This window comes from Ceratotherium simum, chromosome 18 (assembly GCF_057802395.1).
Source record: "Ceratotherium simum simum isolate JZ-2026a chromosome 18, ASM5780239v1, whole genome shotgun sequence".
Taxonomy (NCBI): domain Eukaryota; kingdom Metazoa; phylum Chordata; class Mammalia; order Perissodactyla; family Rhinocerotidae; genus Ceratotherium; species Ceratotherium simum.
The window spans coordinates 51,378,784-51,393,272 of record NC_141917.1 but is presented as its reverse complement, the minus strand read 5'-3'; the positions used below and the strand labels follow the sequence as shown (position 1 = coordinate 51,393,272).

The window sequence follows — 14,489 nt, the reverse complement described above, 5'->3', positions numbered from 1 at the left end:
CGGGTTCGGATCCCGGGCGCGCACCGACGCACCGCTTGTCCGGCCATGCTGAGGCGGCGTCCCACATACAGCAACTAGAAGGATGTGCAACTATGACATACAACTATCTACTGGGGCTTTGGGGAGAAAAAGGGGGAAAAAAAATTAGTCACTCTTATCCAGGGTTGAATAAGAAAATGTTTCTAGCATAACTATCTTGAGTGCATTAAAAACGCTTTCAGATCAATAAAATTGGTAAGCCTCTAGGTGACTGACTAGGAAAATAGAGAAAATACAAATCAACAGTATCCAAAGAGAGAGAGGGGATATCACTACAGACCCTGTAGACATGGAAAGGATAATTAGAAAATACTGTGACCAACTCTAGGTCCATATATTTAATAACTTAGATGAAACAAATTCCTTGTAAGATACAAACTACCAAGGCTCACCGAAGAAATAGATTATCCTCCAGAAAACGAAACCATGGGCCCAGACAATTTCAATGGTGAATTCTACCAAACATTTAAGGGAGAGATAATATCAATTCTACACAATCTCTTCCGGAAAATAGAAAAGGAGGAAACACTTCCCAACTCATTTAGCCATTACTCTGATACCAAAATCAGACAAAGATATTATAAGAAAGAACACTTTAAAACAATGTCTTGATTTGCTAATATCTGTAGTTAAGGTAGCTATTCTTTTTACATGAAGTAATGGGAATTGGTGTATTTCTTCCATTTTACCTTTCTAATTTGTTTCTTTGCTAATATATCAGTCATAACAAATTCAATCTAGATGATATCTGTCCACTTACCTGGATTTCCATTCTATTCAAGCCATTTTTCCTCTTTAAGTAAAATCACTTTGGAATCACTGCATTGCAAGCTATTTCAAGAAAGTTTTGTGTAGTTGGATTGTTAGCTACTCTTAAAATTGTAAGGAATGCCCCAAATATTATTCTTGCTTGTCTGGAACAAGAGAGCATCAGAGTAAATCTTTATATACACTCTACTTAGGAATGATTGACTTGCATTAACGACATTTCATTGTAGTAGCTGTAGCTGTTATGGGATGCTGTGCAAAACTTAACATGTCCTTTTTATGCAAATGACATTTTCATTTAATGTACCAAATTGTTTATCTAATTTTTATAATATTGTTTAAACAGATCCTTTTTAAGATGATATTATCTAACCTTTACTTATAACAACATATGTCTAGGTTATTGCTTATAAAAAGACTTTGTAATTAAATCAAGATAACATTAGCAGATTCCAAGTGAGCATTATATGTTACTTTTTAAATTTGAAACAGTGAAACAAAAGGTTCAGTCAAGAGAAGATGCCTGAAAAACAGTCGAAGTACCTGGTGCAGTGGCTATAAAGTTTTATTTCATCATTTAATCAATCTTACTCATTTTGGAAGAAAGACAGACTTCAGTTTTACACTGCTTGCACTTTATTTTGCACAGACATTTCATTAATTATTACTCCAATTTAAGGGGCAAATCTCATTCTGAATATAGCTTTCATTTTGGACCAAACAATTTGTCATGGCAATAAATAATTACGCATTTAAGAAAACCAGTTTTTGTATTTGACTTAATGCACTCATTTAAGCAATTATATATATATATCCTTCAATTTCAACATACCAAAATATCTTTTTATTTTAACAGCATAAGCTTTTGTTTTCCTGACAAAATATTGAAACTTTTATTCCATTCATGTCGCAAAAGTTGTTAACAATCTTACCTTTCTCACTGTTTTGTTCATGCAGTAAGTAAATTAGTGTGATTACATGCAAATATAGAAAGTTTTATAATATTAATACATGATTGAGAGTTCGAAATCAAATTGCAGAAGCTGAAAATCCTTTAAATATGCCTTATGAAAATAACTGGATTATTTTTCAATGGGAAAAAAACCCCAGACTTTTGGGCTTAGAATTAGAAAATGATCAGCCTTCTTAATTAAAAGCTAACAAAGTAATCAACAATCTAAGAAATAAAACCAATTCTGATCTGCTGTTAGTAATTGAAACTTAGACATGTCTGTTTGTATGTATACACAAGCACAGATATATACAAATACAGTAATTTTGAAAACAACTAGAAAAACTCATACTTTGTTAACAAGTACAAGGTTACTTGAGGACTACCCCCGTTGTTTTAAACAAACTTTTTCTGTTGACTGAGGAGCTAGGAAAAAAACTGGGATTAACTGAAATATTTCTAAATAAAGTATTAGAAGAATTCTAAAGTTCTAAGAAACAGCTGTATCTTCTAGATTGAGGGCAGCAAACTACGGCCTGCAGGCGAAATCTGGCCAGCTGCCTGTTTTTGTAAATACCGCTGCGCTCTTAGCCTGCTGGCTGCTCTCATACTACAACAGCAGAGTTGAGTAATTTCAACAGAAACCATATGGCCTGCAAAGCCTACAATATTCAATATCTGGCCCTTTACATATAATGTTTGCTGTCCCCTGTTCTAGATACTTGCTAGGGACAAATGGCCCCAAATATAGAGCCTTTGGAGAACAAGGTCCAATGGTCATCTAAAATGAAATGAAACAGGATAATATGTGTAGAAAATGTACAAATGTTCATTTAGAATATAATTCACAAGATAAAATCAGTAAATAGTTCTTTTGAAAACAAATATTTAATATTTTAACTTTTACAGGAAAGAAATTTAAATAACATATACTTATTTTTGCTGTTGACTTGATCATTTTACAAAGGTGACAAAAACACAGAAAGTTCTGTGAAATTCAATGAAAAGCATAATATTGGAAATTTTCTTCAGCTTTCCACTTTAATGGCCGAAGATACCACACAGACTTGTGCGATGTCATCATATTCATATGTTCTCTTTAAGAACGTGTCTGTTAGTCTTAAGCCGGAGACGCTCTATTGAGAGAAAGATACAGGCCTAAGTTTTCACTCATTGGTAATTACCAGAGAAAATAGGGATATAATAAATGACTATGGGTTAATAGCCCCCCAAATAGTGAAATTATTAAAAAAAAGAGCATACTTGCAGTCCCTGGACTGAAGACAGTAGAGTAAGAGCAAGGCAGAGAGAGGAACTTGGATGTAGCTTTCCAAGCTGTCTTCCTGAAATACCACACCAGTGGATGGAATTGGTATTGCACATTTCCAAAACCAGATCCATAGTCCTTTCACTGCTGGAGGAATCAGAAAAACAGGAATAAATCTTGTTCCTTTCACAAAGAGGTACTGCGATATTTCTTCCACTGTTGCCAGTGAATTTGTTTTCTGGGTGTCCAGGAGAACAAAAACCAGAAACAGAAATGAAAAGCTACTGTATCATTTTTATTTCACTTAAGATGGAATCAGGAAAATGAAAGGAGATGGCATCTTCTAGGGTTTAAAGTGGCACTGAGACTAATCTGCCTGTCTGGATGTAGCCTTCTGATTCTGTTACTGAACACTGGCTCCCTGGTGCTGATCTGTTAACAGCCTTGCCATTTCTCTGAGAGACTTCCAGACACCTGTGTCTAACCTTGTTGCTATGTATCCTTCCTATTTCTGTTAGGTACTCTGCAGAAAAAAAGATAAACTGAGTCTGGTTCAGTGCTTTTGCTATTTAACCTATGTTCTTTTACCACACAGATAACATAGAAAATGACCGACAAGATTTATAAAAAGTAAATACTATTCATGTTTGTTCACTGTTAACATGAAAAGACTACTTCTGTTTATAACTGGTATCACCAGGTCAGCTTAACCATGTTAAGTTAAAAAAACTTTTTTTTTTCTTTGTGAGGAACATCAGCCCTGACCTAACATCCATGCCAATCCTCCTCTTTTTGCTGAGGAAGAGCCGCCCTAAGCTAACATCTATTGCCAATCCTCCTCCTTTTTTTCCCTTTTTCTCCCCAAAGCCCCAGTAGATAGTTGTATGTCATAGTTGCACATCCTTCTAGTTGCTGTATGTGGGACGCGGCCTCAGCATGGCCGGACAAGCGGTGCGTCGATGCGCGCCCGGGATCCGAACCCGGGCTGCCCGTAGTGGAGCGCGCGCACTTAACCGCTAAGCCACAGGGCCAGCCCCCCTAAAACAACTTTTAATGAAAGTATGCATTGTTTATTTAAAAAAAATAACCAAGACTCATAATGAAAAACAGTCTCCTACTCCACCACCATTCATGACTACTTTCAACTCCTTTAGCATTTTTTCTAATAGTTGGCTCCATATTTTAAAATACTTAAATTTTAATTTGATTTTTAGACATATTGATTTAATAATTAGCTTTTCTGTGTCTTTGTGTCCCCGACAAACATTTGAAAAACAGAGTGAGTGGTATGTGCCACAGACCAGGTTAGATGCACTACATGAATTTTCTTATTAAATTTCACAAAAATCTAGTAAGTGTATGTTGTATGTATGTGCGTGTGTGTGTGTGGGGGGGGCGCAGTGATCCCATTTTTATAGATGAGGAAACTGAAGATCTAAGAAACAAATGCTTTTTAGAAAACTTATATGAATCACCAAAGTTAGAGTGAACAGCAAAAGAAACTGAATTTATTTTTTAGAGCACTCTGTCATTTGGTCAATAACTGATTTGCTGTACCTCAAAAAACACAAAACAAACAAAAAATCCAAAAGCACACCCTATATGCACAGGGTCTTTACCCTGTGTATGTTGTTTACTGAGCTCCTATGATATGGTAGGCACTGCATTTACAATGCTGGGTAAGAAATGGCCCCTTCTCTTGAATAATTCACAATAGTTGAGGAAGAAACTATTATAGCAATATATGAGTATCACTAAAAAACTGTATTAAAATTTGCTGTGACAGAGAAAAGGATGATTGTGCGTGGGAGGGTATAGGTAGCTTCACAGGGGAACTAGGTATTTTTGTAATTTTGAAGGATGAATATTTCCTATTTCCCTAATATCAAAGTTGGAATGGATATGGAAGTAAAAAGGATTATACATTCACACTATAAGGTTTGGGATTCATCACTGCAATATTATCAAAATGCCCCAACTAATAATACATACCAAGTAATAAGTAGTAGCAAAAGTGATAGGACTGGAATTTAATTCTAGGTTTTTCTGGCTTCAAAGCCCCATGCTCTTTGCTTCCCAATAGCTAGATTATACTCTCCTTATTATCAAAGCCCTGTTTTGCATTCTTTGATTATCCCTTATATTAAATTCATAATCAATTTTTACTCTCATAATACTAAAGTACAGTATTATGAAAGGCATAAATATGGCTCAGAAAAATCTATCTTATTACATTAAATCTATAATGTATTATTCCATAAGAACCTACTAGTTCATGCTTTCATAATCTAAAGTGTGAAGGAAGTGTAAACAATGAAAAGAACATGGACTTTGAAGTCAAATATACCTGGTTTCAAATTCTGGCACCAGCTTTTCTAGCTCTCTGAGCATGAATACAGTCACTTAACCCCTGAGGTGGCATTCTCTTGCACAGAATGTGAATAATTAGTACCTACCTGAAAGAGTATGATGCATGAATGAAATAAAATACAAACATGCCTAATATAGCAGGACCTCAAAAATATGTAATGTATAGCTACCAGATGAGACCTTTACAGTATTCAACATCAACATCAGAGAAGGCTATATGGAAAGAGAAAACTTAAAAGGAGGCAGCATATTTAAAAGATTTTAAAATTCTCTTTTAGGTAGGTGAAGAGGAAAGGACATCCATCCACAAACACTGGCATTACCTGCAGTTTGTTATTTTACAGGTAATATGAAAAGGTTCTTCTAGGTTTACGGTATCTGGGATTGCCTCCAAAGACAACCTAACATCTCCATAACCTGGAGCCTAAAAGAAAAAGCAACACAGTTAACATACATCGACCATAAAACCTTTCCATTTTAATGATGGTACCACACCAGCACACTCACTCAACAGTTGTTGGGTCTCCAAGCTGATGTTCTGAAGGAATACTTCTTAGTCATTCTACTGTTGTTCATTCTGACTTCTTTGGCTGCTACTACCTGTGGAACAGCACTATAGACCCTCACTGTTTTTGCTACAATAACCCCATGTTCAGTAGAATTAAAATGAATCTCACAGGTAAATAGTAAAGAAATTTCAGGGGGTCTGATCTTAAAGGGAAGCTTTCCAAAGATACTGTAGCTTACACATACATAACTCTAAATAGGTAACGTTACTGCCTAGACAGAAAAGGAAGAGCACTTTGATATGATTCGGGAAGAAAATCATGTCCTCTTCACAAGATACATAGGCAGGGGCAAACTACAGAAACATCAAAGCTTGGAACATGCCATGGCAGGATGACAGCTAAATGCTATATTTTGAAATAGGCCCAATGATAATCCTTATTTCCCCCCAATTATTACCTCAAATGGTGAAAGAAAAGTAAATTTTAGAATATACCACAATATGTAGTATTCAGCACAAAGGGAGGATTCTGTAGCATATCCTCCCTAACACAAGAAAAAGAAAACTGGTAGCTATCTCTACTCGCAGAGCAGAAATTAGGTAAAATATCCAACCAATGCTTACAAGATAACGTTAGTGGGACTTCCCTTCTGAGTTTCAGATGACTCAGATTTCAAACATCTTAAAAAAAGGTATGAACTGAGTAGGTGAATGTAGTAAGTCCAAGAGTTTTAGAACATTGCAAAAAAGAAAACTTGAATGTAGTAGAAGTCAGATGAACAGTGAGCCCGAATTACCATAGGAGGGAACAATTGAGAGGCAGATATTTTAATTTCTGTTTGGTAAAGTAAAAAACCATACATCATAGATAAATTAACATTTGAATATTTTTCATTCATCTCAATACCAAATTTCTTCCTAGAGATCAGCGAAATTATTAGTCTTTTATCTCTTATTCTCTAGTAATATTAATACCTTTTATAGTGCTAGACCTAGGAAAATCTGAGTTGTTCTAACTATCTACCCCACACACACCACAATGCCCACTGATGTTTTTTCCAGACTCACCATTCTTTGAAGTTGGCTGGTCTGTAATCTTCCCCTTTCACCTAGATTTGTTTTCCACACTATATCCAATTTTCCAATTACTGTTACTCCTTTAATGATGCCTGCTTTTTCTGCAAACTCCTTCTTGGGCTTTAGGCAGTACAAGTACTGGCGTGTATCCATTGGCTGCAAATATGCTCTTGACCCAAACGTAGTTACACTGAGGGGGTGGAGATAGAGATGGAGAAAATTCTCTAGAATTTTCTAAAAGAAAACATGGCTGTGATTGTTACTTTGAATGGGAACTGAATTATTTACCATCCAAAGATCTAGAATAGAACAGGTCAGTGGTTTCAACACAAATGAAAAGGACTTGTGCTGAGAGGATTTATTTTTCTTTAATTTTTTTCAGTTGATAAGGAAAATCTTGAGGTTCTTTATAATAGAATGCAATATATTACCTAAAATATTGGACATGTATCAATTAACTGAAAAAATGCAATAGAAATCAGAACCTTAAATATCCTGTCTCTTTTCTCTAAAATTATCAAATATTTTAGAACAAGAGGAAACATACCATTCTAAACTAAGTAATCATTTTTAAAATGAACTAAAAGATCAGGAATGAATGAGAAAATTATTGTTTTCCTCAGTAGGGGTATGGGAGGCTACAAACTCTTTTGTGTTTAACCACTATAATAAGATGAAAGTAAACTTTTCATTCCTCATTAAGAAAATCAGATATTTACTCTAGCTATTACTTGCTTATCCATACTAATGTCAACCCTACATTTATTTATTCTTCCTCTTCTAAATTACCTATAGAAAGACATATGAACAATCACGTGCCACATAACGATATTCTGGTAATGACGGACCACATATAAGACAGTGGTCCCATAAGATTAGTACCATACAGCCTAGGTGTGTAGTAGGCTATACCATCTAGGTTTGTGTAAGTACACTTTATGATGTTTGCATGATGACAAAAATTGCCTAACGACACATTTCTCAGAATGTATCCCTGTCATTGAGCGATACACGACTATATTTCATTTTCACAAAAAATTAAATCATCTATTCCTATGCCCACTCCTTTTGATGTTGAGAGAATATTTCTTCTTAAAAGTCACTCTCACCCTTACACTAACTTCTCCACCATTCTTTCCCATGCCTCAGTTTTATCATTTGCAGGATAAGGATGAAACTGAATTATTATGAAAATTAAAAGAATAAGTGCTTCAAACAGTAAAACATAAAATGCAAATGGCCAGGATCTTTAATTTGTGTGGGGGGTGGATGAATAGGTGGAGCATGGGAGATTTTTAGGGCAGTGAAACTATATTGTGTAATACAGTAATGGTGGCTACATGTCATCACATTTGTCAAAACTCATAGAATGTACAACTCAAAGTGTGAACCCTAATGGAAACTATGAACTTTAGTTAACGATAAGTATCAAAAGTAGTTCATCAGTTTTAACAAATGTGTCACATTAAAACGAGATGTAAACAATTAAACAATAGGGGACACTGAGTGGGGAGGGAGGCATGTGAGAGCTCTGTGCTTTCTGATGAATTTTTCTTTGAACATAAAACTTCTCTAAAAAGATAAAGTCTATTAAGTAAAAGAAAATTATAAACCACCCTAGAGTAATGGATGTTAGAAAAGTTCATATCTTTCAAAATAAGAACAAACACTTCATAATTCATATTTACCATTCTCCAGCTTGGTTGACTGAATTTAATTCTGCTACATTATACATGATAGACGGCTCCAATGAAACTTTCTCCATAAACATGGGTGAGGTTGTAATATTCTGAATCTGGGCTTCCAGAAATACTTCATCAGTCTGAGGATATGAAAAAAATATCCACTAAAGTGTGACGATATTTAAAATATTTACCTCAACAAAAACATCTGATCTATCTGAAGAAAAAATATTAACCACAAATGTGATTAGTTCATGCCTGCAAATCAAAGTTATAATAATTAATCAAGAAAAGAAATCTTCATCCTAACATAATTAACAGGGGCAAAGTGAAGTGTTAGTCAACTGATAACTTGTTAAACAATGGATGAGGGATAACTGTAATATTTTTTGTATTAACGTCCAAAAATATTTATTTAACTCGAATTTCATTCACAAATATCTTAAATCTTCTAGTAAGTCATTAACATGTTAAAATGTGATTTAGGGGGCCGGCCCGTGTGGCCTAGCGGTTAAGTGCGCGTGCTCTGCTGCTGGCAGCCCGGGTTCGCATCCCAGGCGTGCACCGACGCACCGCTTGTCAGGCCATGCTGTGGCAGTGTCCCACATAAAGTGGAGGAGGATCGGCACGGATGTTAGCCCAGGGCCAGTCTTCCTCAGCAAAAAGAGGAGGATTGGCATGGATGTTAGCTCAGGGCTGATCTTCCTCACAAAAAAAAAAAAAAAAAAGTGATTTAATATGATGAAAATACCTGTCCACCTATCATTTCTGTGATATGTTAAGAGAATTAGGCCTTCATTATAATATTCCAGCATAATATAACTTCAATTGTCATATTATTTCAATTTAGATAATATAGGAACCACTATTACAGTGAATAATCTATTTAATTAGTCTTATAGGATTTACCTTTTTAATTAAAGCAATTTGTTAGTGGTCATTAGTGATTTCTTGGTTCATTTTAAATGTATATCTAGGGCTAAAAAAATATGTGAATTATATCTGACAATCTTAAAGCTTTTAAATCAAACGAAAGGTATTTTTTGTAGCCTTAATGACAGATTTGAAAACTAATGCCCTTTAGTGGTATTTTAGTCAATGGGTAATTTAAATGTGTACTTTTATGTAAATTTTTTATTCCCTGATTATTTACGATAAACATCCTTCTTTTTATGTGATTTGAGTATTTTTTTGTGTATGTGTAATTGAAAGATAGACAACTTGGTTCATTTTTGAAACAAACCTATATGAAAAATTATACACTAAGGATATTCAAGAATTATTTTGTTCAAAAGTTTCATAGTAATATATATAGAAATAAAACAAAATAAACTATGACCAAAAAAATTTGGCACTTACGAGCTTTTTTAACACTAAATCCAGGAAAATGGAAATCATTTGCGAAAATATAATGATGAAGTTATAATTTAATGTATTATCATCTAAAATAAAACAGATTCTAGTCCTTGGCACATGTGCTCAAATGAAAATAGAAATACAATGATTTAGCATTTTAAAAGAATGTATCATTTAGAGGCATTATTCTGTTACTTTTTCTTTTAAAAAAGTAAATATATCCCATCAATCCATTGCTTTAAAAAACATAACCACAGACCCACATTTCAAATTTTAAAATACAATTTTCTGCATAAATATAGGAAGAGCTTAGATAAAATGAAAGAAAAACAAGCAGCATAATGGAAAATTAAGTTAGTTTGAACAGTTAGTATAATTTGACATTTGAAAAATTAAGATAAAAATTCAGTGCTAAGGCAGTTGATGTTGTTATTATGTATGTAATGTGCTTCTTATATTAAACAGAAATTTGAAAATATGATTTTAGCCAACTTGGGAAAATTTGATTTTCTTCTGTTTACTGTTTTCAAAGGGCCATCTTTACCTGACCCAGAATTAAAAATAAAACCACTGTGCATCTGAAGATAAATTTCAACTAGATAGTTTATTCAAAGAATTGAAGTATAATAGGGTATTTTATAGTAAGATGTTGAAAATCTCAAGGCTATTTTAAACAAAGTTAACATGCCTCTTCTGAAAAACACCTAAAGGAAAAACACTAAAATAAGAGTATAATTGTTTCAATATGACAATTTAATCATTGATCTAATTTTTTCCCCACAGAATAAGAATCAATTATAATATTAAAAGTACAAACAAATTATATAAATCTTTTTGAAGTCACACAGGTAGTATTCACAACTAACTTTGTTTTTCCACTATGTTTTGTAAAGAGGGATTAATTAGGCAGAGTCAAAAAGTGGTGAGTAAGAAAAGCATATAAATTTATAATAAAAAATCAAATTACCACAGAATTGAGGTCACTCTAATGGAAAAAAAGAAAAATTAGAAAAATCAGAATTAAATGTTAAAGAAAAAGATTAACTATATAAAATAAAATGCATTTCTGCATTTTTTTTTTAATTTACTAAACAAGACAGCATTAGTAAAACAAGAAAGTAAAAAGAAAGCAACATAAAGAAATATGACAAATCATTTTTCTAAAAAAGGTGAAACTGCTAGGGTTAAATGAATAGAAAAGAACACTATAGGTGAATACTTCAATAGAAGCAAACATTCAAGGGCACATCTTGGAGGAGAGAGGTATACTCCATGCCTTTCTAGTTCTGTAAATTCTTTACCTATGCTGTAATTCTTCATAGATTACTTAGGATGGATATACTATCCTCCACATTCAGAATAGATTGACACTGTATAGCTTTTCTCAAATTTATCTAATAATGGAATGCCTTTTTCAAGGAGCATCTTGGATGATTAGAGTTCCACAGATCACACTTCAGGGAATGCTAGAATTCTCTTTTTGTTACTAGATTTCACAGCCAGTCTTTTTTCCATATACATTTCTAAAGCTACTTATTTATCAATGGCCATCTCAAATGTCACTGCTTTTGGGAAACACATAGCTGGAAATCATTTTTCGCCTCTTTCTGTTCCCAGAGTATAAGTACACTTCATGATCGGGAGGGGAGGGCTGCTTATATTGCAGTTATGTCACGTCAGTCTCCTCCATTCCATCTAAGTTCCTGTAGGATGGGGAAGGTGTTCAGCTTACATTTATTTCTCTTCAGTACCTGGCATGGAGCTACATACTCAGCAGGTGACCAAATGTTTGAATCATAGCTTCTAATGTCACCAGACTTCTTGCAAGGCTTTCCTATTTTAGAAGACTACAACAAAGTTTCTCATGAAACTTGTTTTACTTTAGATGATTTACGTATTATTAGAATTATTAGAAATAGCATAAAAACCATATATTTGAGACAAATGTGGGGCCAACAATAGTTGTTGTGTAAGGACTATGGTACAGAGTAATAAATATCACCTACTGATATTAGTGTGGTTTACTAACTCCTAGAATCTACCTGAATTTCCTAGTTGGAAATCTGTGCTACAGCCTGAAGAGTATTTGTTTGCCTAACGGGTAATATAAAATATCAAGAGATCCTAAATGCCATTTGTTCACTCTTGGTTTTTAAAGAGATGTCTATTTTCAAAAGTTCAGAATTTTACTAAAATTTTTTTAGCTGAAGTTTGTTGGCAAAGTTTAAAGATTTTGCCTATATATAATGTTAACTAAAAAAGGCAACAAACAAAATTCTCGCTATGATTATAAAAACAGAACACTATATATAAATGAGTATAGACAAAGAGAATATGGATTAGTGAAAAATCAACTACCTGTTGGTGTGGTGGAATTGTGGGTCTTTTTCCTTTCTTTTTGGAGAGTATATCAGTTCTATAATATTATTTATGGACTAACTAGCATTTAAAAAACCACTTGCGGGGCCGGCCCTGTGGAGTAGCGGTTAAGTGCGCCCGCTCTGCTGCTGGTGGCCTGGGTTTGGATCCTGGGAGTGCACCGATGCACCACTTGTCAAGCCATGCTGTGGCGGCGTCCCATATAAAAAGTGGAGGAAGATGGGCATGGATGCTAGCCCAGGGCCAATATTCCTCAGCAAAAAGAGGAGGATTGGGATGGATGTTAGCTCAGGGCTGATCTTCCTCACCAAAAAAAAAAAAAACCATTTGCAAATCACTCTGAATATTAGTGTGATAAAACTACTTGACAATTATTTTAATGTACCACCACATTTTCAACAAAGAAAACCTAAAATAGCTTAACATGTTCCTCCCTAGGAGCCAATTATAGACAAAAAGACCCACCTACAGCCCTATTTGTTTGTTTGTTTGTTTTTTTGTGAGGAAGATTAGACCTGAGCTAACATGCGATGCCAATCCTCCTCTTTTTGCTGAGGAAGATTGGCCCTGGGCTGACATCTGTGCCCATCTTCCTCTACTTTATATGGGACGCTGCCACAGCATGGCTTGACAAGCAGCGCATCGGTCTGCGCCCGGGATCCGAAGCGGCAAAACCCGGGCCGACAAAGCAGAGCATGCAAACTTAACTGCTACGCCACTGGGCCAGCCCCTGGCGCTATTTGTTTTTAATTTTCCAATATAGCTATTCCAACAGAATTGCTACCAATCTCCCCTCATACTATGAATAAGATCTTTCTCAGCAAAATGATAAATTAAGACTACTTAAAATTCACCAAGCTGAATAGCTATAATTAACCAACAGTATACAATTAATAATAAAAAAGGTAGAACAAATATGCAGTATGCCAACTCCCCTATCCCCAAAAAGAAATTCCACCTTTTTAAACATCTAGTAATCCCCTTGATGAGACTGTATCTTCCCCTCAAATACGTATGCTCTTCATTATGTACTCAATATTCCCTGTGCGTTTGTGACTCTGCCTGGAATGCCTTCACTGCTCTGACACTTTGACATTTCCAACATCCATTCCTTCCCGACTCCGCTCCAGCTCCCCTCCTCTTCCACGAAGCTTCTTCAGACTATCTCCACAGTTCCTCTAGCACATCTTTTTATAGCATTCTCTTTAGATTCACTACATACTATACTGGGTAGTTTTGTTTTTTTATGCACTTTTTTCTTCTCTCCTAGTAGGTCTTTACTGCAGGTCAGGTTCCTTATCTTAGACATCTTATGCCCAGCTATAGTATAAATTTTATACTGAATAAAAACTCAGATGCTGATGGTAAAAATATATATCAAATTTGACACATGATTGCAAATTTCTAATCATCTGGTTTAGAGTAAAAAAGATATTTTCATTTCAAAATACTGTATTTGAATATCTTTGAATTTATCACTGTGGTATGAAACACAGAATTTTTGATGGATAAGGGGCCCATTAGGAAATCTGCTTTTTCTGGAGTTCTAGAAGCCAAATAAAAATACAATTTTCTAAAAGAAATCCAAGCAATAAAACCTTTCTCCTATGGCAAATTCTATTTTATCTCTTTTGTTAAGATAGAATATAGATTACCTTCTATTCTAAAAGTTAACTTCTTTCTATATTTTTGCCAAAATTGTTTCTCCCAAGGAGCATTTCAAGCCATTCACCAAACTCAGCATCCTAACTCTGGCTGGCACACTGACTCCCCAGGACAAAGAATTTAATGTGCTGAGCTTTACTTCTCTTTGTTTTTCAACGTGAATACTACATCTTTTTTTGCAGGGTTAGATCTACTACTCAATTTTTGTAACATCAGAACCACAGTGTAAATATTTAACAGACTGCTAATGTTTTTAGACAGTAACAACAACCATTAAATGGACTATAGGGCAATCATTTAATGAAAGGGGGTGAAAGCCTCACAAAATTAACAAGAATAAAAATCAAGGCATAATGATTTCATATAAGTTGAAAACAGCAGATTAAAAGAGATCTACAATGAAATTATTCAATTTGATTGAACTTT

At 34.5% G+C, this 14,489-nt stretch overlaps 1 protein-coding gene across 4 annotated transcripts in view; it reads right to left on the bottom strand.

Moving 5' to 3' along the window:
• Positions 1-2,331: 2,331 nt before the first annotated feature.
• TRAPPC13 (trafficking protein particle complex subunit 13) overlaps positions 2,332-14,489 on the bottom strand; it is a 35,388-nt gene continuing 23,230 nt past the window's right edge. Inside the window, exons 8-13 of one of the 4 annotated variants that reach the window (XM_014781666.2) lie at positions 10,987-11,004; positions 8,670-8,803; positions 6,973-7,171; positions 5,720-5,820; positions 3,023-3,173; positions 2,332-2,895 (exon numbers count right to left, since the gene is read on the bottom strand). In XM_014781666.2, coding sequence (XP_014637152.1) covers positions 2,788-2,895; positions 3,023-3,173; positions 5,720-5,820; positions 6,973-7,171; positions 8,670-8,803; positions 10,987-11,004 — 711 coding nt within the window. In that variant the 3' untranslated portion in view covers positions 2,332-2,787. The remainder of the gene's footprint in view (positions 2,896-3,022; positions 3,174-5,719; positions 5,821-6,972; positions 7,172-8,669; positions 8,804-10,986; positions 11,005-14,489) is intronic. The other 3 variants (XM_004422874.3, XM_004422875.3, XM_014781667.2) reach the window with 3 other exon arrangements.